This window comes from Asterias rubens, chromosome 2 (genome assembly GCF_902459465.1).
Source record: "Asterias rubens chromosome 2, eAstRub1.3, whole genome shotgun sequence".
NCBI lineage: Eukaryota > Metazoa > Echinodermata > Asteroidea > Forcipulatida > Asteriidae > Asterias > Asterias rubens.
In genome coordinates this window covers 1,579,319-1,606,253 of record NC_047063.1, presented here as the reverse complement: position 1 = coordinate 1,606,253, position 26,935 = coordinate 1,579,319, and the positions used below count along the sequence as shown (strand labels likewise).

Sequence of the window (26,935 nt, the reverse complement as noted above, 5' to 3'; positions counted from 1 at the left end):
ATGGGGGTAATCGCCTCCAGTACCTCCGTAAAGTATCACTCAGGCCTGCACACCCATGAATACATGAACACCACCCCCTTCCTGGCGACACAGTTCCCCACACCCTGTCTTTGTTAGCAATAGCACTCATGATGACATTTAGAGTCTGGCATTCGAGGAAGTCTGTTCTAAAAAATATAAAAAAGAGAAAGCACATGGTGTACAAATTCTTCATACAAGCCTACATAACTGTTGTGTTAACAGTCAATTATTTGCACATGTGTAGTATTTGCAAGCCCCTGGGCTTCTTCCTCTACCAAAGCATGACCAGTGCTAACATTTTTGTAGGACACATAACACAATGTCCACAGATTTACATTAAACTTACACAGTTTTAATACAATATTAGTAACAAGCTTGGTAGAAAGCTAATCTTAAAATATTACTTTTTGAGGTGCTGTAGTTTTTTGAGAAAAGAGTAAAATTAACTTAGCACTTACAACGTATTTACTAGAATTGGTATTTTACGTGACTCTCCTGAAAAACATCACTCTGTGGTTTTCCTTATTTTTTCTCAAAAACTTGAGGACTAATGAAGCTGAAACTTCTACAGGTAAATCACATAACATATACATCTTCATTCCACAGAGTATAGGATTCATATCATTCCCGAACATGTGCACAAATCTTGATGCCCAAACCCTTTTATAGGTCATGTTATTTAGTTGCTTGAGAATATTTCCCATCGTTGTAGATCTCAGTTCCTCCATTATCTGGCACTGTGCTATTTCCTCGCAGCAGATGTGATACCCACATACCAGAAGTGACAGGAATGGTGAGTTTAAATGATGGTCAGCGTGATTCCATTTGGTCATCAATCATCGTCTTCTGACCCATAAAGATCCACACACCCCCCTCCTATTTTTTCCCATTGACCTAAAAGGAAATATGTTAGTTCATCTTGCTTGATCAACCCCCAGTAAGAACCGTTTGGAAAAGTGTTTTTTTTTTAAGGCAAAGTGTACCTTAGGGTTTTGGAATCACACAACTGTTTTTATCCTGTATAAATGTAGATGTGAAACATGAAACTTACATGTGAAATTTTCATTTTTAAAAGGTGGACGCGTTTTTTGAGATACCATCGAAAATCTGGAGCGAATATGTCTAGGCCTAATTATCGGAAGGCAGGAAGAATGATCCCCAATAGGAATACACAATCTTAGAAATGATACTGTCATTAACACTTTTCACATTCCAATTTGGGTGGCATATAAACTGATATCTTTTTACATAACCACATTACATTACTTCGAAGTGAAATGTTTCTCAACATGCTTTCAAAGGCTGCTAATGCTGTAGTCTTCTAACCAAAAAGTTGTTGGCATTAATTTTAAGATTGATTATCAAGCGTACACCTTCCAAGAGTTCAACTTCAACTAATGCCAACAAAATCTCTTGATAATCTCAAGTGAAGTTTGGATTACTCATTTATTTTGTTATCAATTGAAACTGATGGATTGTCACTTATCAGAAATTACGTTTTCCCCTACTTTGAAAGAAAAACATGTCCCGGAAATGTTTTCACTTTTCTTAATTTGATGATCAACATGTTGAATATGATTTGAAGAGAGCGGAAAATACAAGGCACTGTTTCCAACAGATATATGGCACCAGCAGGAATTTGTTGTTAATTTGGTTTGCGGATCACCATGGGTATAATCATCTTCTTTGAACTTGTCTTGTTATATATTTACTACTGTGGAGTAGAGTTTTCGGAATGCAGGAGACTTCATACTGTACTACTACGAGAAGAAGATTTTCGGAATTCGCAGGACAGCTCCCTACATAACTGAGAGATCTCTCGAATTCTGATTATCTATTCCACGGCTGTAGAGAAGTCTCTTAAATTCCTAAATATTTACTCCACGAGTCCACGGTAATAGAATAAGTAACAAGACAAGTTCTCAAAAGAATATGATATACCTAGCAAGTAAATATACATTGATACCTCACCATACAGTGCCTCAAATCCCATATAATTCGCAATTAGTTGGGTTTTAGACTAACATTCATCTGAGAGACATAAAACAAAACGATTCCATAGTTTCAGTTTCAGCTGATGTTGAGACTGTTTAGAAATATACATTAATCATCAAATCCCCCAATGAAACAACTGAATGAAAAGTTCTGAGTTCTCCTTACACCAATCCCAACTGCCCGAAGGGCTTTTATCCCTGCCCTAACTCTAAGCTCCCAAGCCCTAGTCATATCCGAGCAGACCAGGTGCTGTACTCCAGTTGTAGCCACACTGATCCTGTTGAGTAATGAGCGTGAAGGAGACATCTGACATGGGTTGAGTTTTCCTGTAACACAATCATGATATCACCCTCCTCCCCACTGTGAGAACATTTCTGCTGTCACAAGAAGTGTATCTTCTTGTTTAGGCATATATTTCTTTTCCTCGTGGTTCAAAGTAAATTTAGTATTCCTAATGTTCCAAAAACTTCTTTTGTTGCTTTGCATTTTGAAATACTGGGCATGCAAGTCTTTCTTGATTTTGTAGTGAAAATTGGTTGTCAGTTAGTCAGGAACTGGCTTCCATACACCCCCAAAATGCTATCCCACTAACTGGCTTCCAAAGACCATACCAGCTCCAAATAAAAACACTCTTTCTCTGCCGACTGACTTCTCTTACAACTGTTCCACACCATTGCTGTTTCTTTCCCTCATGGTACCCTGTGAACTTTTCCATTGTCCCTTTTAAAACTGTTCTCAATCATTCAGCATTTTATGACATAATTGTTATTTCCGTTCTTTTGGACTGTGTTTGAACCTATCTGATCTCCTTAAATTGTCTTTGTCATGTACCCTATAAAAACATTATTTCTTTCCTCCCTTAAGCTCAAGCTTTTCTTGTTTCAGTAAAACTATTTTTCACCAGGTATCCTGAAGGAAATTACCTTCTCCAGAAATCTTACCTAGCATTATCATCCTTGGAGAATAATTGCCTGACTTGTTCATCCTTGGGTATGAACATATGTCATAAATTGTTTCTATGATTTACACGAGGTAGCAAGTAATGACACAGTCCCAGTGAAAAGTCCAACCTCGTAAAACCTGTTGTGGTGATAAAAGAGAAATATATGGTGGTCTCAAGTCCATTTCAATAACATTTATACTGGAGTTACCTGATTTATACTGGGTCAGTCTAGCAGATGTGTGGACCAGCATGTTTTAACAGCCTTGTTGGGGTCCTTGTATATCTGCAACATACTGCCATTACTAATTGACATAAAAGTTGAGCAAGACTAATTTGCATATCCAGCCCTATTGTGGTTATGCTTTGTTTGATTGTTTTCTTTGTTTAGATGATATTTCCTGTCAAGGGAACTTTGTAAACTTCCACAAGGGGATATAAAAGCCAATTTCAAAACAGCCAATCTCTCTCATACAAGCATTGGTTTAACATATATACTTATGAATTGCACAAATCAAGAAATTGTGATTCAGTAACTAGATGACAATACTTATTCTAGTCATTGTAAAAATCAGTGGTTAGCTTGGTAGGATTTGAACCCAACACCTTTTAATTGCTAGCCCTGCAGTCTACAACTGGGCTGCAGTTAATATGCATATTTGATTTAATAGGAAAATAAAACTTCATCATTAATTATTTCATGACGTGATACTGTTTTGTTAATATTTGTAAACAACAAAAATAAGTTGTACAATCATCGTTTCCAAGTAAGTCTGCAAACCTTTGTGGTAACTACATGCAGGCTTTCTCATTCACAATGTTTAACAACAAAGAGCCCATCCACACTCTGCAGATGACTTGGTGTTTATGTTTCTAAGAAGTGTGTACCACATCCCTTGATAATAACTCTACCACTCCCAACACTTTCTACCACACTGTTAACCCATAGAACTTATAATTAAATAAAGGAAGCTGTAAAGTGCTTAAGTTGCCAGTAAGTCTGTGGTTGTTCTGGTTAGCAGTATCAAGTAGTTGTATTGTCACATGGGGCTGATTCATGTGGATTATTAGTAACCAGATCTGATTGCGACAGGGGGCTTGAATGTTGGAATTTTTTTATTTTTACTGGGTCGTTTACTGAACTTGGCTTTGGGCCATGGAACATGTCTGTTACTTTGTCTAGGTATAGACTAACCTTTGTGTAGATGTGGGGTTTTCTTTTTGCGTCATGAAAGAGTGGAATGCTAGCCTTGTGGACAAGTCGTTAATGGTCGTGGTGATAGTCGAGTAACTCTTTCTAATTTTAGGACTACCCTTAAGATTTTAGTAGCTCCTAGAACTAGTCTTAAGTTCGGCCTGTCTTTGTGAAATTGACCTCCCAGAGGCCATGGCTTGCCGCTGTGTAATTTCAGGCCTGAGATAATTATTCCGAAGGGTAGCAGAAAATTATTAGGCTATGATTTATATGAATTGTTCTCAACCATTTTGGCTTGGATTGTATTAAAAGAATTATAAAAGTTGTTTTGAGTTTTTTTTTTCTTAAAACAAAAGTATGAAAAAGAAGCTTTTAAATCTTTTTTAGAAATCCCTGATAATGTAAATTCTTTTATTGTTTTCATAGTGCTCAGTAAATTGTGGTGTTGGTGTAGAGACGCGGTCGGTAATTTGTCAGGATGAGTCTGGGGAGGAGAGGCCAAATGAGGACTGTGAGGCAGGGGAAGACGGGATGCCTGACACTCAGAGAGAATGTATTGAGGCAGATTGTCCAAAACCAGAGTGGACCATTGGCAACTGGAGCGAGGTTAGAAAATGTGTTTCAAATTTTTTTTTGGGGTGTCTGGAAGGCGGTGCTATGTTTTAAAAAGTGTTTAAAAATTTAAACAATATTGCCTGATGTCTAGTGTCTTTTTTATGAGTTTATTTTGTGCATCATCTTGACTGCTTTATAAAAAATCCACATAGCAAAATGACAATGTAGGAGCAACCTATCTATTTTAAAAGCTAGCCTGGCCTTGAATCTGATAATTTAGTGTACCAAGAAGCAAAATGGCTTCTTCATGACTAGCTTTACATGAAGATTAAATCTTGTGTGATGAGACACTTGCCTCACTTTGAATTTCATAGTTAAACGTAACAAAATGGCCAATAAGGCTTTCTCATAGACAGCTATTTTAACAAGTTTAATCGTAACTAGCGGGATGCCGCGCTAGAAAGCTCTACGTATAAAATGCTGCAAGTGTAGCGTTGTGTACAGGGGGGGGGTTAAAGTGGATGTGCAGGGTCACAATACAAATCACTGTGGCAAACCACCCATCCAAAGTTAAGACGAATCTTAGTGCTTTGTGAAATCATACACTAACCCTTGTCCGTCTTTTTTCCGTTTCGGCATTATTTTTTCAATCCCATCCAGTGTTTTCCAGTTTCCAGGGGGTCCCGATAGTGGTTCTTTCCCAGTCCGGTTTATATCCCGTTCCGTTTATTTTGTTCCCGTTCGGTTTAATATTTTCCTGTCCTGTATCGTTTTCAATTCCCCTTTCTTTTCCCCCTCACCAGCCCCGTTCATTTTCCCCCCACTTCCCTGTCCCACCGTGTGCCCCTTCCTTATCCCGCCCCATATCTAACCCACGCCTCCCGTCCCGCGATCCCGTGCATTGGCTGGCATTGTTCTTTGCTTGCCACTGTTAGCCCATAACTCATATTTTCCAGTTTCGCGCGGGTCCCGTTTGTGGTTCTTTCCCGTTTCATGGGCTTGATCCCCCATTCAGTTTAATATTTTCCTGTTCCATGTCCAATATAATGATAGTTCCTTTTCATTTTTTCAATCTCTACCCCAGCCCTGTTAATTTTCCCCGTCATTTTATTTTTGCCGTTCCCCCGCCCGTCCCCCAGTACACAGACATACCACTTTGTGCCCCTTCCTCCTGTCCCAATCCTAAATCTAACCTGTACTTCCTTCCCTACATTCCGCCCGTGAATTGTTCTTTGCAGTTTTTTTCCCGCCCATGGTTTTCCGTTTCGTGTTTTTTTCTCTGTCCCCAATGTCACCATTAGTCCCTTTTTCTTTTTCCCCTTTCCGTATTATTTTCCCAGCCCTTTTACTATGTTCCCTTCATTTGTTTGCCGTTCACCTGCCCCCTTCCAACAGACGTACCACACTGCGTGCCCCTTCCTTCTCCCTGTCCCACAACGTGCTCAAATAACCCCCACCAGCCTTTGTCCTGTCGTCATGCCTAGCTCGATCCCATGCATTGATCACAAAGGACGCCTGCACTCAATCACAAAGTTATACACGCTCGCGCTTTGACTGTGACGTCACAAACAACACATGTCCCTTACAACCCAACATGGCGGCGCCCATGCGATTTAAGCGCTTTTATAATATAGATGTTCAATAGAAGACACTTGCCTTGCTTTGAACCTCATAGTTTAGTGTATTAGAACGATTATACCTATTTAACCATTGTTCAAAAGTTCATTTTCTTCTTTGCAATTCTCTTTCAATAAATGCTTTGCTTTCTTGTTCCTACAGTGTTCGGTGACTTGTGGGATTGGTTCAGACACAAGAACAGTTACTTGCCATGATGAGTCTGGTGTCGAGAGGCCAGATGAGGAATGCGAGGCAGAGGGAGACGGGAAACCAGACACACGGAGAGAATGTAGACAGATGGCTTGCCTAGCACCAAAATGGAATGTTGAAGGATGGAATGAGGTGAGCGAATGTGAAAGTGATCATGTCTAATAGATCGTGCGGATCTCGTGCGGAACATATTGCACAGAGGCAATTAAGGCGTTTGCCTCCTTGGTGCCCCTGAAATAAAAACTTCAGTAGAAATGTCCTCATAGGGTGCCTTTTACTAAGGTGAAAATGCCTTGGTGCCCTTGCCCTTTCAAAAACGAAAGCATACATGCCTGAATGTACATTAATGAGTGAATGATTAAAAAAAAGACTTGCACAGTCTTACTGTGGCAACAATGCCATTTTCCTCTCCTCTTAAAAAAGCAAGATGTCGATTTTTTAAATGCATTTGTTTTATTATGAATGATATTTGAGTATTTATCAATAGTAAGATCAACTTTCTTGTTCTTTTGTTACACTCCTTGTTATGTAACAGTGTTCAGTGACGTGTGGTATCGGCTCACAGTCAAGGATAGTCATTTGTCAAGGTGAGTCTGGTGACGAGAGGCCAGATAAGGAATGTGAGGCAGACAGAGGCGGGACACCAGCCATGCAGAGAGAATGTCGGAAGATGGCCTGCCCAACACCAAAGTGGGATGTCGGACGCTGGAGCGAGGTAAGGATATTCGCCAGTGTTGCTCTTCTTTTAAAGCGCCCTCTTTTGGCGATAATGTTACAGGAGTAGTTTGCCATTAGGATGGTGAAACTGCGAAATTCATCAAGTCATGTTCTAGACTGGACCCCTGTCATTATCCACAATGATAAGGACAGGTGGTGGCTTAATATGTCTAACATGTACGTTGGATTTAACTGCAAATCTCCAGAACTATGACTGCCATGTGAAATGATGCAAGGTCAAAGGTGTTTGTCGGCTCAACAACAGATCTCTGGCGTATTCAGATCTCTGGCGTAATTCACAAGTCTCAAAGTGTGACATCAGATGTTCAGGCTAGTCACATTCTTCCTTGTTCCGAGACGAAATGTTTTGGTAAATTTACTGGAGTGCAAATTACAGTCAGCTGGTGCATATTTTTTGTTTGTAACAAGAACTGAAGTGCTAGGCTGTTCAACTTTCTGACAGACTATAAATATTTGAAGTTAAATGTCTGGCATGTAGGTTGATAAACACAGTTAGGCTTGGAAAGATTTATTTACACTTTGAGTGAAAAGGGTGGAGAGCTATAAAATTGTAGTCTGTATGTTGAGGGCTGATGAAATGTTTATCATAACTCTGTACCCTCAAAATATTGGTCATCAATTTTTTACTTCAAACTCAAGTTATGGGCCCAATATCCTGACTCTGCTTACTGCGGAATATTGTGCTTATATTGTGCTTAAACCACATAGTTCTATAGGCTGTATGTGCAGAATTCCGCGGTAAGCAGAGTCAAGATATTGGGCCAAGTCACCAGAGTTTGGGTTCAAATACAGGGTCCAATTTCATGCTCTGCTTTAACCGTAAGCAAAGAATCTGCGCTTGCAGAAGTGGGGAATTCTGCGCTTATGTCAAGCTTTTTTCACAACACCCTTGAGAAAAAGGGTATCTGAGAATGTTGATTGATGTGAATGATTAGTAACCTGTGCGCCCATTTGTTTAGGTAGTTTCATAAACGCTTGTGGCCCGATGAACGAGGTTCATAATTAGGGGGGCGCTTTGAAGGGCTTGCGGAAGCCCTATTATTATTATCTCAACTTTTTAAAATAATCTCAGACCCCTCACAGCAAATTGATTTGATCATCTTTTTTTTTGGTCAATCTTAATCTCATCCCAGTGTTCAGTGACGTGTGGTAAGGGTATGCGCTACCGAGAAACTGCCTGCAAGATGAAAGACCAAGTCATGGAGGAGTCTCTCTGCCTCCGAACCAAACCAAAGACGGCCAAAAAATGCAGTCGAGAAAAATGTCTGACTTATCGCTGGAAGAAAGGCAGATGGAATCAGGTATTGGAAGATGTTCCTTCTTCTTGTTCCCCCTCAAGTAGATTTTGTGAAGTGTCCCTAGATGAGATGAGACTATAAACATTGGGGAGTGATCATTTAGGGGATGGGGTGTTTTCTTCAGTTCATGATACCTTTCCGAGGGGACATGTAAATATTATTTGAGAATTTCAAGGGGTGTTAAGCAGGGAATTGAAGGCAAATGCCACTGTTGCCTCATGGATTATCGAATGGGAACTTCTTGGTAAGGGCAAGGGGTATAAGGGCATTTGGGGAGATGTATCCACAGTGAAGTTTAGAAGCCATTATTTGAAGAGACATCAAGGGGGCACCAAGTGGGGGCGGCTTCTCACTCTGTGAGAAGGCAAATTTCATGAGCACAGAGACATTCAGCAAAGTGTGTGTATGCTTACAATCTGTCTCCAAATAATAATCAGAATAGTTGACCTGGCGTAACCTTGTGGTTTGTTGAACATTCCAACCATGAATCACAGTACAAAATAACTCCTGTCACTTCTTGCACAGCCATAGATGATAAAGTTGATGATAATTTATTGAAGTGTTATTTCAAGTGTACTATGACTGGCTCAATTCAAGTGGTTCATTTTCTTCGGGGACGAGTCTTTAAGGGCCGTCTGTTGGCAGTTAATTTTTCCCAGCAGAAATGTTTTCCTCAGTAGTTGAAGACTCCCAGTAGATTTGGATTCAGAGACATTGTCATCTAACGTCAAGAATGTATTGATGACTATGGGTACTTCTTGTGTTTATACGCAGTGTTCCAGTACGTGCAATGGGGGTCGAAAGCTACGCAGTGTTGACTGCATAGATAGCAAGGGAAGCCTTGTGGATGACGCCATGTGTGCCTCACGCCGCAAACCCAGAGAAAATACAAAGTGCAATACTCACAACTGTGATTCACCACGTATGACATGGCTTGCTGGACCCTGGGAAGAGGTCAGTTTCATAGGGTCATAGGCTAGAGGTCATTTTAAAAGCATGGTATTGCTTTTTAACAAATGATCACTAAGTTTGCCAGAAGTTCTATTTGATTGGGGTTTGAACAAGAGTGGGATTTGAACCAACAACCTCCAGAATACGTACATCGTTTGAATTATACGAGTGTGATTTGCAAGAAGACTATTTCCGACAATTATGTTTGAACTAAAAAGAAATTTAATAAAAAATGTCTGATCGTGAAAGAATTTTACTCAAGATTTCTTTGGAAGTTCTTAGACTATACAGACATTTTTTTGTTTCTTATTCTGGATTTGAAGGCATAATGCTCATTTACCTTTTGTTTAATGTTTGAGACGTATTTACAGTCAGCTCTCGTTCAAAAGAGCACTACTAAAGGCAGTGGACACTATTGGTAATTTCTCAAAATAATTATTACCATAAAACCTTACTTGCTTACGAGTATGGGGAGAGGTTGATAGTATAAAACATTGGGAGAAGTGGCTCCCTCTGAAGTGACGTAGTTTCGATAAAGAAGTAATTTCCCACAAATTTGATTTAGAGACCTCAGAATTAGCTTTTTAGGTCTCAAAATCAAGCATCTGAAAGCACAAAACTTTGTGTGACAAGGGTGTTGTTTCTTTCATAGTTATCTCGCAACTTTGACGACCAATTGAGCTCAAAATTTCACAGGTTTGTTATTTTATGCATATGTTGATATACTCAGTGAGAAAACTGGTCTTAATCTATTAGCTTTAGTGTCCAGTGCCTTTAAGAAGAGGTTCTGCTTGTAAAGAGTGCATTCTGAAGTTCTTAAACCCATTTACGCTTTGCAATACTTTGTTTTGCTGTCCTCTTATAGCAATGTTCCTATTATAAAGAGGTAATTTTGCCAGTCCCAGAAACCATGTTATAACTAGATTTGACTGTACATGGATTTTAATTGTTTTGAAATTGTAAAAGTTTTGACCTTTTGACCTTAACCCTTCCTCCCCCTCTCCCCTCATCAGTGTTCTGCCCAATGTGGTCCAGGCGAGCAGACACGATCCATTACATGCCAGGCCCAGAGCCCAGATAGCTGGGCCATCCCAACTGATGATGATTCCTGTGATAGGTCCACTAAGCCACTTAGCTCCAGGCAGTGTTTCATTGGTGTGTGCTCAGCGGACGTTCACTGGGTTAAAGGACCATGGAGTCAGGTCAGGGCGCCCTCTTGTGATAAAAATAATGTCAGGAATTTCTTGATAGTTTTTGCAAAGCACGTGGGACCAATTTTATAGAGCTGCTTAAGCAGAAAGCTTATATTCTGCTAACAAACAATAAGTATAATATCACTCACAGATCACACACCATGTGACATGGTATTTTGGTAACGTCTGTTTCGCTTAGGGACCATGGATAAATTATGTCACGGGAACGACCGCGTCGCGACGCGTTCCTTCGCGTGACAAAACGAACAAAAGAAAAACTACGGAGTGGAACGCGTTCTCCTCAACCACCGGGTCTCGAGGAAGACCCACTGTATAACAAAGGAACAATGGGTGTAGGCCGAAAACCACTGTGTAGTTATAATCGGCTTATCTGGGTAGATAAACCCAAGTTGTAGCCCTTTTCACACAATAAGTCAAAACACAACCGCAGATTAAAAAATAAAAAATACTACGTCTTTGCACGACCGCCATGCAAAATAATCCCTCAAAGTAAAACAAAGTCAATAGGAAAAACATCTTACATTAAACAGTAAAACTATACTCTTTTTTGTACATCCAAGGTGTCCAAAAGGTTTCATGTTTGAACAATGAAGCCAACACGTTATGAAGTTTTTCTTAAACACGCTTAGTATTTCCCAAGGAACTGCTGAAAATTCACCACGTTGCACAAGGTACCAGCGACGGCGCCAATGTTGTATGAGTTTAGCTCGGGCACCAACGCTGGTTAGTATTGCAATTTTCGGACACCAGATTCTCCCGAAAGTCTTAATCTCAAGGCGGTTGAAACTAATTTCGTAAGCTGTTGCGCAATTTTTCCAACGGAGATAGCTCTCCCGCTATCACATTGTTTAGGAAAGCCCTCTAGCGTTCAATGTTTCTTGCATTATAGTTTGTTGCACGCAAAGTAACAAGACTACTAGGCCTGAATATTGAAAACACTGTGTGTGAGTGTGTCGCTGGATATAGTGTGTTTGTGTACTACGATGTAATTTTGCGTTGTGTTTTGTGTGATTGCGAGCCGGTCAGCATGATTTCGCGATACCTTTATGAACGAATCTTGTAAGTGTAATCATCTCTGTAAACACGGGTCCTAATGTAACAATTAGATGTAGATACAAAATAAGTTGGCGATGATTTCAAATTTAAGAATAATAGTCACCACTTCAACTTGTTATGGCAGTAGCATATTATTGTATTGGCTTTGGCAAACTTGAGGGTTGGCTGTACATGGACATCTCCAACCCATTGTCTGGTGTATACCTGAGCTAGACCGCAAACAATAATCCTTCACCCCTTCGTGGCTTACTTGCAAGCTGCCTTGTCCATGTAATCTGAACAACAAAAGGCACCAACAATAGAGTTCGATAATAAGGGACCTTAAAAATCAGTGAAGCGCTTAATCCATCTTGGGACGGGCGCGTGACAATTTTGGGACGGACTCGTTCTAGAACGAGTCTGACCGCGGGCGGCCGCGTTCTTAATTTATCCATGGTCCCTTAGCTAATTTGTGTGCTAAAGTGGCTCTGAATTTTGGCATGTTGCTACAACCTGGTGTAGAAACATCTACCATGGAACAGTTGAATTGCCTCCTAAAAGTTTCACAATAAAAAAAGCAGTCCAACTTTTCCCCCCATGATTTGCGATTATATCAATGTGCAACAGTAGTAAGTTTTTACAGAAGTTGGCACATGAATTGGATGAACACTTTGTTTGTTTGTTGGCAATTTACTACTTTGAAATATCAGTGCTTCTTTGTGTATTTTGTATAATGTTATTGTTTGTCTTTCAACAGTGTTCTAAAAAGTGTGGGGGTGGCTTCAAGGAACGCAAGGTTCAGTGTCGAGACCTTCTTGGGAAGCGGCACCCGGGGAGTATGTGCGGACCTCCCACCATCAGACCAGAGACTAGAGAGATCTGTAACTACCAACCATGTAAGAAGAGAAGTCATGTCTTTAGTTTTATAATTTTATCAAGTAACAATTAACAACTGACGGGGTAATTATCAACCAGTGTTGAGTTGAGGAAGGAAAGTTGAGAGCGAGGCTTAAGCCTCTGGGTTTACTCGCTGGTTTACATACTAGAGCACCTGTGTGTTTACCCATAAGTGGCAGGTTCAACTCCTACTCTGATAAATTTTTCTTTGTTCATCCCCAAACAGCTATTATTTTCTAGGGATTCCCCTAGTGGCTGAAGTGTTTGAATATGCGCAATATTTGTACAGTCTGTTCAAAGCACTTGGGGAGTGCATTTTTTTAAAGAGGTAGTGAGGAAGGGAATGGAATAGAAAATGTAAAACAAAAGTTAAGGAATAAAAAGAAGATAATTGCTACAATTTTGTTCTGAAATTTGAAGTAAAATAAATGGTTGAAATATGATGAGCATAGTGTTTTGTGGAGTAAGTTAAACAGTTTGGTTTTGAGGTTGATCAAACAATAATTGACTAGAGCGTGATTTGAACCAAAGAACCAAAGATTAGCGTGTGGGCGCTCTTCCAACTGTCCTATATATTATAGCCTCTTTTTGACGGTCTCCCTTATTTTGTCAATATTTGTGTAAGAATTTTCAATCTGGCGCACTTTTGATGGAAGTTTGATGGTTAAGGTCAGCTTAGATACTGCAAGTATAAAGTAGTAAAACTTATTCCCCCCTCTTCTAACGATCCGCAGGTCAGCCCACAAGCTGCCACGAAATTCAAATGCAGCACAACATGCGTGAGGATAAGGAATATTCCATTCTAGTGCAGGGGAGGCCGTTGACTGTCTACTGCCACGGAATGCGAAGCAGCACTCCCACGGAGTTCATCAGTCTGTCGTCAGGAGAGGCAGAGAACTTTGCAGAGATATACCCAAAGAGGTGGGCAGCTTGTTTTCCTTATAAACGTTGTCAGTATTTCAATTAGATTGTAGTTTTTTGAAACTTAATAGAATAAATATAAGCTGAAAACCAGTTAAGAAACACATTAGACATTGAGAGATGAGAGCATTTTTATGATAATAATAATACACATTTTTATATAGCACTTTTTACACCCAAAGTGCGTCACACAGCTCTCCCAAGATAAATACCCCTAATCACTGGGCCACTTAGTTCATTCCAAACCATCTCAGCTTCCTGGGGATTCTACAGCCTGAGTGACAAATATACGCTACTAAGCTAAATACGTTACTAGGCTAAGCACTTACTTGCCATATTTTGGTGTAGGGCTTCAGAAATCATTTCTCATATCCAAATTATTAAAAATAATATTAACAAGTCCTTTTTTGATTAACTGGTTGTCTTTACAGATTATTACGCCCCACCCAGTGCCCACACAATGGCAATCGTCATGACAATTGTGAATGCACCGACGAAGGTCACCGGGAAGCTGGACTGACGACTTTCAGGAAGCTCAGATTCAACGTCACTTACATGGAAATTGTCAGTAAGTTTTAAGACCCTGCTCTAGAATTGCTAAAGTTGCGGGTTCAAATCCCACTACACCCAAGAAATATGCCTGTAATTTTTTTCACAGAGCTGAATACACATCGTTGTAAAGTTTAGAGTAACTTTCAAAGACCCGCGTCAGTTTGCAGCCATCTTTTTTGTACACCCATTCAAATCAATGTCAAACCAAAAGTGAAGTTGGAAAGTTAATAATAGCCTGGTCCCTGTTTTTATTAATTGAGAGATGGCTTCGTTGTTGCTGTAGCATGTAGGGAACAAGATGGTGACAGCTGGATTAAGGCTTTAAACACAAGAGATTTGTGCTTCTCAATGCTACCTTTAGGAGGGTATGTTGTCCACATGTAACTTATAACATTGCCTTTTCTCAAGGCCTTTATGGCTTACACAGCTTAATAAAGCTGTTATCCAAAGCGACTGGAAGGGAAGACCTCGAACGAGTGCCGTAGCCACGAGGGCCTTATACAATTCGATTGCACTTTCTTATTTCATTTTTGGCCAGCTGCTTTAGCAGAATGCAGCCTATGTCCGCACTCAGTGGAAATATTAAAGTTTTTGGTTTAAGTTTCAGTCTTTGAGTTGAGTTGCTTTTGGTATGCACAAGCCCAAGTGAGGTTGCTATAAACAATATTGCCAGTAATTTTTTGGTAATTTTCAGCTAATGTTTTCAAATAATGTTGAAGTTTTTGGAATAAAACAAATATTACAGTTTTTGGAATAAACAAAATGGCCCGTTTTTATAAATTGGCTGGAAATCAAAATGGTCAAAATCAGTCAAAAGAACAAGTTTAACCCCTTGCAGGTTTTTTTACAAACAATTCTGGCTTAAAATGGGTCATTTTTAGAAATTGGCAGGAAAATAAAATGGTCTTAAATCAGTCAAAAGATCAAGTTTAACCCCGTGTAACTTTTTCAACAAAAAATCCTGGCTCAAAAAGGCCTGTTTTTAAAAATTGGCCGAAAAATAAAATGGTTCAAAATCAGTCAAAAGAACAAGGTTAACCCCTTGCAGTTTTTTTAACAAAAAATCCTGGCTCAAAAAGGCCCGTTTTAAAAATTTAGCCGGAAATAAAATGGTCCAAAATCAGTCAAAATAACAAGTTTAACCCCTTGCAACTTGTTAAACAAGAAATCCTGGCTCAAAAAGGCCCATTTTTAAATATTGGTGGGACAATAAATTGGTACAAATTCAGTCAAAAGAACAAGTTTAACCCCTTGCAGTTTTTGTAACAGAAAATCCTGGCTCAAAACGGCCCGTTTTTAAAAATTGGCCGGAAAATAAAATGGTTCATAATCAGTCAATAGAACAAGTTTAACCCCTTGTAGCTTTTTTAACAACAAATCCTGGCTTAAAATGGCCCGTTTTAAAAAATTGGCCGGAAAATAAAATCAGTCAAAATAACAAGTTTAACCCCTTGCAACTTTTTAAACAAAAAATCCTGGCTCAAAAAGGCCCGTTTTTAAAAATTGGCCGAAAAATAAAATGGTTCAAAATCAGTCAAAAGAACAAGTTTAACCCCTTGCAGTTTTTTTAACAACAAATCCTGGCTTAAAATGGCCCGTTTTAAAAATTTGGCCAGAAATAAAATGGATCAAATTTAGTTAAAAGAACAAGTTTAACCCCTTGCAATTTTTTTAACGGAGCAATTCTGGCTCAAAAAGGCCCGTTTTTAAAACTTGGTCGGAAAATAAAATGGTTCATAATGAGTCAAAAGAACAAGTTAATAACCCCTTGCAGTTTTTTTAACGGAACCATCCTGGCTCAAAAAAGGCCCGTTTTTTAAACTTGGTCGGAAAATAAAATGGTTCATAATCAGTCAAAAGAACAAGTTAAACCCCTTGCAGTTTTTTTAACAAAAATCCTGGCTCAAAACGGCCTGTTTTAAAAATTTGGCCGAAGAATAAAATGGTTCAAAATCAGTCAAAAGAACAAGTTTAACCCCTTGGAAGTTTTTAAACAAAAAATCCTGGCTCAAAAAGGCCCGTTTTTAAAAATTGGCCGAAAAATAAAATGGTTCAAAATCAGTCAAAAGAACAAGTTTAACCCCTTGCAAGTTTTTTAACAAAAAATCCTGGCTCAAAATGGCCTGTTTTTAAAGATTGGCCGAAAAATAAAATGGTTCATTATCAGTCAAAAGAACAAGTTTAACCCATTGCAACTTTTTAAACAAAAAATCCTGGCTCAAAAAGGCCCGTTTTTTAAAATTTGCCGGAAAATAAAAAGGTTCATAATCAGTCAAAAGAACAAGTTTAACCCCTTGCAGTTTTTTTAACAAAAAATCTTGGCTTAAAAAGGCCCGTTTCTAAAAATTGGCCGGAAAATAAAATGGTCTTAAATCAGTCAAAAGAACAAGTTTAACCCCTTGCAACTTTATAAACAAAAAATCCTGGCTCAAAAAGGCCCGTTTTTAAAAATTGGCCGAAAAATAAAATGGTTCAAAATCAGTCAAAAGATTAAGTTTAACCCCTTGCAAGTTTTTTAACACAAAATCCTTGCTCAAAATGGCCCGTTTTTAAAGATTGGCCGAAAAATAAAATGGTTCATAATCAGTCAAAAGAACAAGTTTAACCCATTGCAACTTTTTAAACAAAAAATCCTGGCTCAAAAAGGCCCGTTTTTAAAAATTTGCCGGAAAATAAAAAGGTTCATAATCAGTCAAAAGAACAAGTTTAACCCCTTGCAGTTTTTTTAACAAAAAATCCTGGCTCAAAAAGGCCCGTTTTAAAAATTTGGCCAGAAATAAAATGGATCAAATTTAGTTAAAAAAACAAGTTTAACCCCTTGCAATTTTTTTAACGGAGCAATTCTGGCTCAAAAAGGCCCGTTTTTAAAACTTGGTCGGAAAATAAAATGGTTCATAATGAGTCAAAAGAACAAGTTAATAACCCCTTGCAGTTTTTTTAACGGAACCATCCTGGCTCAAAAAAGGCCCGTTTTTAAAACTTGGTCGGAAAATAAAATGGTTCATAATCAGTCAAAAGAACAAGTTAAACCCCTTGCAGTTTTTTTAACAAAAATCCTGGCTCAAAACGGCCTGTTTTAAAAATTTGGCCGAAGAATAAAATGGTTCAAAATCAGTCAAAAGAACAAGTTTAACCCCTTGGAAGTTTTTTTACAAAAAATCCTGGCTCAAAAAGGCCCGTTTTTAAAAATTGGCCGAAAAATAAAATGGTTCAAAATCAGTCAAAAGAACAAGTTTAACCCCTTGCAAGTTTTTTAACAAAAAATCCTGGCTCAAAATGGCCTGTTTTTAAAGATTGGCCGAAAAATAAAATGGTTCATTATCAGTCAAAAGAACAAGTTTAACCCATTGCAACTTTTTAAACAAAAAATCCTGGCTCAAAAAGGCCCGTTTTTAAAAATTTGCCAGAAAATAAAAAGGTTCTAAATCAGTCAAAAGAACAAGTTTAACCCCTTGCAGTTTTTTTAACAAAAAATCTTGGCTTAAAAGGCCCGTTTCTTAAAATTGGCCGGAAAATAAAATGGTCTAAAATCAGTCAAAAGAACAAGTTTAACCCCTTGCAACTTTATAAACAAAAAATCCTGGCTCAAAAAGGCCCGTTTTTAAAGATTGGCCGAAAAATAAAATGGTTCATAATCAGTCAAAAGAACAAGTTTAACCCATTGCAACTTTTTAAACAAAAAATCCTGGCTCAAAAAGGCCCGTTTTTAAAAATTTGCCGGAAAATAAAAAGGTTCATAATCAGTCAAAAGAACAAGTTTAACCCCTTGCAGTTTTTTTAACAAAAAATCCTGGCTCAAAAAGGCCCGTTTTAAAAATTTGGCCGGAAATAAAATGGTCAAAATCAGTCAAAATAAGAGGTTTAACCCCTTGCAAATTTTTAAACAAGAAATCCTGGCTCAAAAAGGCCCGTTTTTAAATATTGGCGGGACAATAAAATGGTACAAATTCAGTCAAAAGAACAAGTTTAACCCCTGGCAGTTTTTAAACAGAAAATCCTGGCTCAAAACGGCCCGTTTTTAAAAATTGGCCGGAAAATAAAATGGTTCATAATCAGTCAAAAGAACAAGTTTAACCCCTTGCAGCTTTTTTAACAACAAATCCTGGCTTAAAATGGCCCGTTTTTAAAAATTGGCCGGAAAATAAAATCAGTCAAAAGAACAAGTTTAACCCCTTGCAACTTTTTAAACAAAAAATCCTGGCTCAAAAAGGCCCGTTTTTAAAAATTGGCCGAAAAATAAAATGGTTCAAAATCAGTCAAAAGAACAAGTTTAACCCCTTGCAGTTTTTTTAACAACAAATCCTGGCTTAAAATGGCCCGTTTTAAAAATTTGGCCGGAAATAAAATGGATCAAATTCAGTTAAAAGAACAAGTTTAACCCCTTGCAATTTTTTTAATGGAACAATTCTGGCTCAAAAAGGCCCGTTTTTAAACTTGGTCGGAAAATAAAATGGTTCATAATCAGTCAAAAGAACAAGTTTAACCCCTTGTAGTTTTTTTAACAAAAAATCCTGGCTCAAAACGGCCTGTTTTAAAAATTTGGCCGAAGAATAAAATGGTTCAAAAACAGTCAAAAGAACAAGTTTAACCCCTTGGAAGTTTTTAAGCAAAAAATCCTGGCTCAAAACGGGCTGTTTTAAAAATCTGGCTGAAGAATAAAATGGTTCAAAATCAGTTAAAAGAACAAGTTTAACCCCTTGGAAGTTTTTTAACCAAAAATCCTGGCTCAAAATTGCCCGTGTTTAAAAATTGGCCGGAAAATAAAATGGTTCATAATCAGTCCAAAGAACAAGTTTAACCCCTTGCAGTTTTTTTAACAAAAAATCTTGGCTTAAAATGGCCCGTTTCTAAAAATTGGCCAGAAAATAAAATGGTCTAAAATCAGTCAAAAGAACAAGTTTAACCCCTTGCAACTTTTTAAACAAAAAATCCTGGCTCAAAAAGGCCCGTTTTTAAAAATTGGCCGAAAAATAAAATGGTTCAAAATCAGTCAAAAGAACAAGTTTAACCCCTTGCAAATTTTTAAACAAGAAATCCTGGCTCAAAAAGGCCCGTTTTTAAATATTGGCGGGACATTAAAATGGTACAAATTCAGTCAAAAGAACAAGTTTAACCCCTTGCAGTTTTTGTAACAGAAAATCCTGGCTCAAAACGGCCCTTTTTTAAAAATTGGCCGGAAAATAAAATGGTTCATAATCAGTCAAAAGAACAAGTTTAACCCCTTGCAGTTTTTTTAACAACAAATCCTGGCTTAAAATGGCCCGTTTTTAAAAAATGGCCGGAAAATAAAATCAGTCGAAAGAACAAGTTTAACCCCTTGCAACTTTTTAAACAAAAAATCCTGGCTCAAAAAGGCCCGTTTTTAAAAATTTGCCGAAAAATAACATGGTTCAAAATCAGTCAAAAGAACAAGTTTAACCCCTTGCAGTTTTTTTAACAACAAATCCTCGCTTAAAATGGCCCGTTTTAAAAATTTGGCCGGAAATAAAATGGATCAAATTCAGTCAAAAGAACAAGTTTAACCCCTTGGAAGTTTTTAAACAAAAAATCCTGGCTCAAAAAGGCCCGTTTTTAAAAATTGGCCGGAAAATAAAATGGTTCATAATCAGTCAGAAGAACAAGTTTAACCCCTTGCAGTTTTTTTAACAAAAAATCTTGGCTTAAAATGGCCCGTTTCTAAAAATTGGCCGGAAAATAAAATGGTCTAAAATCAGTCAAGAGAACAAGTTTAACCCCTTGCAACTTTTTAAACAAAAAATCCTGGCTCAAAAGGCCCGTTTTTAAAAATTGGCCGAAAAATAAAATGGTTCAAAATCAGTCAAAAGAACAAGTTTAACCCCTTGCAAGTTTTTTAACAAAAATCCTGGCTCAACATGGCCCGTTTTTAAAAATTTGCCGGAAAATATCTGGTTCATAATCAGTCAAAAGAACAAGTTTAACCCCTTGCAGTTTTTTTAACAAAAAAATCCTGCCTCAAAAAGGCCCGTTTTAAAAATTTGGCCGGAAATAAAATGGTCAAAATCAGTCAAAATAACAAGTTTAACCCCTTGCAACTTTTTAAACAAGAAATCCTGGCTCAAAAAGGCCCGTTTTTAAAAATTGGCGGGAAAATAAAATGGATCAAATTCAGTCAAAAGAACAAGTTTAACCCCTTGGAAGTTTTTAAACAAAAAATCCTGGCTCAAAAAGGCCCGTTTTTAAAAATTGGCCGGAAAATAAAATGGTTCATAATCAGTCAAAAGAACAAGTTTAACCCCTTGCAGTTTTTTTAACAAAAAATCTTGGCTTAAAATGGCCCGTTTCTAAAAATTGGCCGGAAAATAAAATGGTCTAAAATCAGTCAAGAGAACAAGTTTAACCCCTTGCAACTTTTTAAACAAAAAATCCTGGCTCAAAAAGGCCCGTTTTTAAAAATTGGCCGAAAAATAAAATGGTTCAAAATCAGTCAAAAGAACAAGTTTAACCCCTTGCAAGTTTTTTAACAAAAATCCTGGCTCAACATGGCCCGTTTTTAAAAATTTGCCGGAAAATATCTGGTTCATAATCAGTCAAAAGAACAAGTTTAACCCCTTGCAGTTTTTTTAACAAAAAAATCCTGCCTCAAAAAGGCCCGTTTTAAAAATTTGGCCGGAAATAAAATGGTCAAAATCAGTCAAAATAACAAGTTTAACCCCTTGCAACTTTTTAAACAAGAAATCCTGGCTCAAAAAGGCCCGTTTTTAAAAATTGGCGGGAAAATAAAATGGATCAAATTCAGTCAAAAGAACAAGTTTAACCCCTTGGAAGTTTTTAAACAAAAAATCCTGGCTCAAAAAGGCCCGTTTTTAAAAATTGGCCGGAAAATAAAATGGTTCATAATCAGTCAAAAGAACAAGTTTAACCCCTTGCAGTTTTTTTAACAAAAAATCTTGGCTTAAAATGGCCCGTTTCTAAAAATTGGCCGGAAAATAAAATGGTCTAAAATCAGTCAAGAGAACAAGTTTAACCCCTTGCAACTTTTTAAACAAAAAATCCTGGCTCAAAAAGGCCCGTTTTTAAAAATTGGCCGAAAAATAAAATGGTTCAAAATCAGTCAAAAGAACAAGTTTAACCCCTTGCAAGTTTTTTAACAAAAAATCCTGGCTCAAAATGGCCCGTTTTTAAAAATTTGCCGGAAAATATCTGGTTCATAATCAGTCAAAAGAACAAGTTTAACCCCTTGCAGTTTTTTTAACAAAAAAATCCTGGCTCAAAAAGGCCCGTTTTAAAAATTTGGCCGGAAATAAAATGGTCAAAATCAGTCAAAATAACAAGTTTAACCCCTTGCAACTTTTTGAACAAGAAATCCTGGCTCAAAAAGGCCCGTTTTTAAAAATTGGCGGGAAAATAAAATGGTACAAATTCAGTCAAAAGAACAAGTTTAACCCCTTGCAACTTTTTTAACGGAACAATCCTGGCTCAAAAAGGCCCGTTTTGAAACTTGGTCGGAAAATAAAATGGTTCATAATCAGTCAAAAGAACAAGTTTAACCCCTTGCAGTTTTTTAACAAAAAATCATGGCTTAGAATGGGCCATTTTTAATAATTGGCAAAAAAATAAAATGGTTCATAATCAGTCAAAAGAACAAGTTTAACCCCTTGCAACTTTTTAAACAAAAAATCCTGGCTCAAAAAGGCCCGTTTTTAAAAATTGGCCGAAAAATAAAATGGTTCAAAATCAGTCAAAAGAACAAGTTTAACCCCCTGCAAGTTTTTTAACAAAAAATCCTGGCTCAAAATGGCCCGTTTTTAAAAATTTGCCGGAAAATAAAATGGTTCATAATCAGTCAAAAGAACAAGTTTAACCCCTTGCAGTTTTTTTAACAAAAAATCCTGGCTCAAAAAGGCCCGTTTTAAAAATTTGGCCGGAAATAAAATGGTCAAAAGCAGTCAAAATAACAAGTTTAACCCCTTGCAACTTTTTAAACAAGAAATCCTGGCTCAAAAAGGCCCGTTTTTAAAAATTGGCGGGAAAATAAAATGGTACAAATTCAGTCAAAAGAACAAGTTTAACCCCTTGCAACTTTTTTAACGGAACAATCCTGGCTCAAAAAGGCCCGTTTTGAAACTTGGTCGGAAAATAAAATGGTTCATAATCAGTCAAAAGAACAAGTTTAACCCCTTGCAGTTTTTTAACAAAAAATCCTGGCTCAAAAAGGCCCGTTTTAAAAATTTGGCCTGAAATAAAATGGTCAAAATCAGTCAAAATAACAAGTTTAACCCCTTGCAACTTTTTAAACAAGAAATCCTGGCTCAAAAAGGCCCGTTTTTAAAAATTGGCGGGAAAATAAAATGGTACAAATTCAGTCAAAAGAACAAGTTTAACCCCTTGCAACTTTTTTAACGGAACAATCCTGGCTCAAAAAGGCCCGTTTTGAAACTTGGTCGGAAAATAAAATGGTTCATAATCAGTCAAAAGAACAAGTTTAACCCCTTGCAGTTTTTTTAACAAAAAATCCTGGCTCAAAACAGCCCGTTTTAAAAATTTGGCCGGAAAATAAAATGGTTCAAAATCAGACAAAATAACAAGTTTAACCCCTTGCTGTTTTTTTTACAAAAAATCCTGGCTGAAAATGGCCCTTTTTTAAAAGTTGGCCGAAAATAAAAAAGATTCAAAATCAGTCAAAAGGACAAGTTTAACCCCTTGTAGTTTTTTTTAACACAAAATCCTGGCTCAAAACGGCCCGTTTTTAAAAATTGGCTGGAAAATGAAATGGTTCAAAACCAGTCAAAATAACAAGTTTAACCCCTTGCAGGTTTTTGGTCTGTGTTTAAAAATTGGCCGAAAAATAAATTGGTTCACAATCAGTCACAATCATGACATGTGTTTAAAATAAATTTGTTATTCTCGATATCGAAAATTGTTTGTTGTTTCAGTGTTTTCTCAAAAGGTAAAGCTTACAATGGAATAATATTTCAATGTTATCTCGTCCACCAAGAAATAGATAATTGCTTGACATTTCAACCCGCTTATCAGCCTTCAAGAAAGTCTCTGCTGGGGTTGAAACGTAAAGCCATTACAATTTCTTTTGCATTTATACCACAGGTGTTGTTGATAAGCACTTTGCAACAGCTAATTCTGTTTTTTTTTTCATATAACAAGGTAATTTTTCTCCCTATTTCTCAATCTGACAGCAACTGACCCAACCTTTGCGGATGTCCGACATGGTCACTTTGTCCCGTATGCTTCGGCTGGTGATTGCTATAGTTCAGCTGCCTGTCCACAGGGTCGTTTTCGTATCAATCTGATTGGAACCAGATTAGCCTTAGCTCCAGGGGTAGACTGGGACACATCAGGGTACGCTGTAACTAAGAGACTAACCAGAGATAATGTGAGTATTTATCAGGGATGTGATTTCTCTGTTTTTATCGGGAAATCCAGGGGTGTTTTATTTGCAGTCAGGGTATAGACAACTTTATCCTGTTCACAACTGGGATTTTCCCAAAGGTCATTTTAAGTTCACATTGTGTTTTGTAACCGATCTAATGCATTTCATCTTTTGCGGATGATTTTTACTGACCCTGCCACTGCTCAGTCTGAAACTTTGCCTGATTTGTAGGATTTTAAACTTTGCATGGTAGAAATAAGATATAGAAGAGTTTGCGGTAACACCATGTAAACTATCTGTAAATGAGTTGGGGTGGTTCTGAACAGAACCGTTGGATTAACTCACTGCCTGATTTAGTAAACGTGCTGGGGGGGGGGGGGGGGAGCGGTACCAGTGATTCAAGCCGGGTACAATTTGAGGAGCAGATGTCTACTTTGTCAATTGCCTATGTCTACTAGAGAGAGAGAGAGACTGCTAGGGTTTATTACTGACCAAATGAATGATGGCCCCCAACTTGCAGGTCAAAACTTGCCAACTCTATTTACAATTAGCCTTTTTGAGATATGGTTGACATTATAGGAATACATTGGTTTGGTTTGGGTGTAAAAAGACAGATTTACCCAAATCCAATGGTGTCATAGTGCTGTGTCCACCATATCTCAAAATGGCTAATATGTGGTTAAGATTTTGATGGAGAGGTTTTCATTCCTGTCGATAAGTTTTTACAGTGGTATGTTTATGTTTGTTCTTTTTCTTGTTTTAGTTGGACCAGAGAGTAGCCGGCCGATGTGGTGGGTTCTGTGGGGAGTGTTTTCCTGACGGAAGGAGAGACATTCTAAGAGTCATGTATTTATCATGACACTCAGGTACGCAGTCATCTTCGGATTGAAACTCAGGTGTTTCTGATCAGCAGAGAGTGGGTTCGAGTCCCAGTTGTAGCAGTCTTTAAGCAAGACAGTTAACCATCACTTCGCCCTTCGGATGGGACATAAAGCCAATGGTCCTGTGTGTTGTGTAACACACGTAAAAGAACCCAGTGCACGTATCGAAAAAAGAAGGGGGTTCACCCCAGTGTTCCTAGTTTGATTGGCAGCATCTTGTATACCACTACATGATTCTTTGTAGTAGATGTCATAATTCAAACGTAGTCCCACATACCTTGCAGGAAAATACTGTATATTAAAGCGCCTTGAGCATCACTGAGTGACAGACATGTGTGCTATATAAGAAGCCACTATTATTATTATTATTTTTTATTATTTTTTATTATTATCATTACTATTATTATTATTACTAATGTTATCTAGTATACTAGATATACAACAATAAACCACAAGGGAAACTGACCAGGAATTTGTTTTAATGATTTTGAGGTTGCACAAAGAAATATTACTTGAGCAGGATTAGTACCAACGACCTCTGGATTTACGTGCCTGCCCTCTAACAAGAGCTATGCAGCCCTAATGTTGCCACTCTCCCTACTTTGTCAATATCTTTGTTCGGGATCGCCAAGTGTAATAATTTAACAAAAGCAGCCGGGTGAAATGAAACAGCTTCATGAAATTGGCCCTAGTACTTGAAAGTCACCAAGCAATAACTAATTGATTTTTCCCTTCTTTCTTTTTCTTCTTCCTTTTTCACTCTGCAGGGAATTTCAGTAACATTGGAGCCAAGAGTCTGTAAATATTCCATAAGTTTATTTTTGTTCAGAGATGTAAAATAATTATGCCAGATTTTGTTATTTGTTTTTTAAAGAAAAAATACCATGGTGCTGACGTTAAGTTAACAGGATGAGAAACTCCTAAACAGGGAACAATGAATTTAACATAGAAATAATGATGAAATCTCTTGGATTGTAATAATAATAATAGACCATTTTTATACAGTGCTTTTCACGCTCGAGGGGTGTCTCAAAGCGCTTCCAACATTATTACCCCTGGTCACTGGGCCTTGTATCATTCCTTAAACCATCTCAGCTCCCTGGGGAGTATACAGCCTGTGCGCAAAATATGCGCTACTAAGCTTAACCAATCACAAGAACCATCTCTGCCCTCACAGGTACCTATTTACACCTGGGTGGAGAGAAGCAATTAGAGTGTCTTGCTCAGGGACACAAGTGTCACGACAGGGATTCGAACCCACTCTGCTGAACAGAAGCATCAGAGATTGAGTCCGGTGCTCTTATCCACTCGGCCACGACACCCCACGTAGTAACTGTTTAGCTGCTGCTATACAACAATAATTAACCTTTGTTGTTTACATTAATTAAACAAACTGGTTCAGAACATAAACATCTTGCATAGTTACCGGTTACTGTCCAAAATTCTGTAAATTTTACATTGTTGCGACTGGTGCCCGACACAACTAATTAGCTTTTTGAAAGTGGGCCAGGGCCCAATGAAATGGTGCTATGCAGAATATTTTATGTAAACCAATGACAAATTACTGATAAACTTTGCATGCTATTTTGGTCAGTAATCTGTTTCTGCTGAACAAGATTTGTCTGTGCTTAGCAACTTGTTTTTAATTGGGCCCTGACTAGCGGAAGATATACATGATTCTAAACAAAATAATTTTGTTTCAACCCGATGCTAAATCTCATCTGCCATTATTAAGCCAAAGATGAAGCCAAGGTTTTTTAAAACAACTGGGTAAGTTGGGTTAATTTGCTAAGTCCACATTTAAGTTCTTTGTCTACTGGCCGTCCATTTCAGCCATCGTGTCTTTAACCACCTGAGAATTGTGTCCACCTTTTATTATTATGTGACTATAGATGTAGTGGCTACATGACCCTATTGTAATCCTGTGCCCCCTTTAGCTGATGTGATAGATGTTTTGGCATTGTTATTTTGAGCAAGTTCGAGTGAAGCACTATAGTCGACCATTGGTTGATTTTGACTGGTACCCAAGATGTATTAAATGCATAGACATTGACCAGAGGTTGACAAATGGTCGCCACCCGGACTTGCTCATTGCTGTGCCAGCCTGCATACTTTTACCTACTTTTGTACAGTGGCCCCTTCAAAACATATGATGACACCCTTTCATTGTGACCACCTGCGTATATATACCTTATCACAAATACTTGACACAAGCGTGTGTGGTGTGGAATGAGGTGCATGCTGGTCTAGCTAGTATCATGCACCTCATTCAACAGTTTATGCACGCATCCCGTCCCCGAGTATTTGCGATAAAGTTTAATGGAGACCACCCACCACATATTGATACCTTTTTTCTGGGGTCACTCTGAATCTAGTGTTTCACTCCACCCACCACTCCACCCAATGGGACCGCTGGTGTCTGGTAACCAATGTCTACTCACGATCCCATATGTCCAGTTGCCATCTTTCCATTTTTTAGGCAGAATAATGTATTAGTGTTTAAATAGTCGTCAGGTACTTAGACGAATATCGTAAGCCAAGTCTGAATTGACCGACTTTGGCTATGGCT

General features: G+C 38.0%; 1 protein-coding gene across 1 annotated transcript; it reads left to right on the top strand.

Annotated features, from left to right (window-relative positions):
• On the top strand, window positions 1-25,385 carry LOC117307339 (A disintegrin and metalloproteinase with thrombospondin motifs 9-like). The gene is made up of 14 exons (XM_033792062.1): window positions 1-27; window positions 734-814; window positions 4,578-4,757; window positions 6,486-6,665; window positions 7,069-7,248; window positions 8,405-8,572; window positions 9,344-9,523; window positions 10,534-10,722; window positions 12,527-12,665; window positions 13,401-13,587; window positions 14,019-14,155; window positions 23,292-23,488; window positions 24,249-24,351; window positions 25,134-25,385. The coding sequence occupies exons 1-13, from the start codon at window positions 1-3 to the stop codon at window positions 24,342-24,344; spliced, it is 1,941 nt and encodes a 646-aa protein (XP_033647953.1). The 3' UTR covers window positions 24,345-24,351; window positions 25,134-25,385.
• Window positions 25,386-26,935: the final 1,550 nt, after the last annotated feature.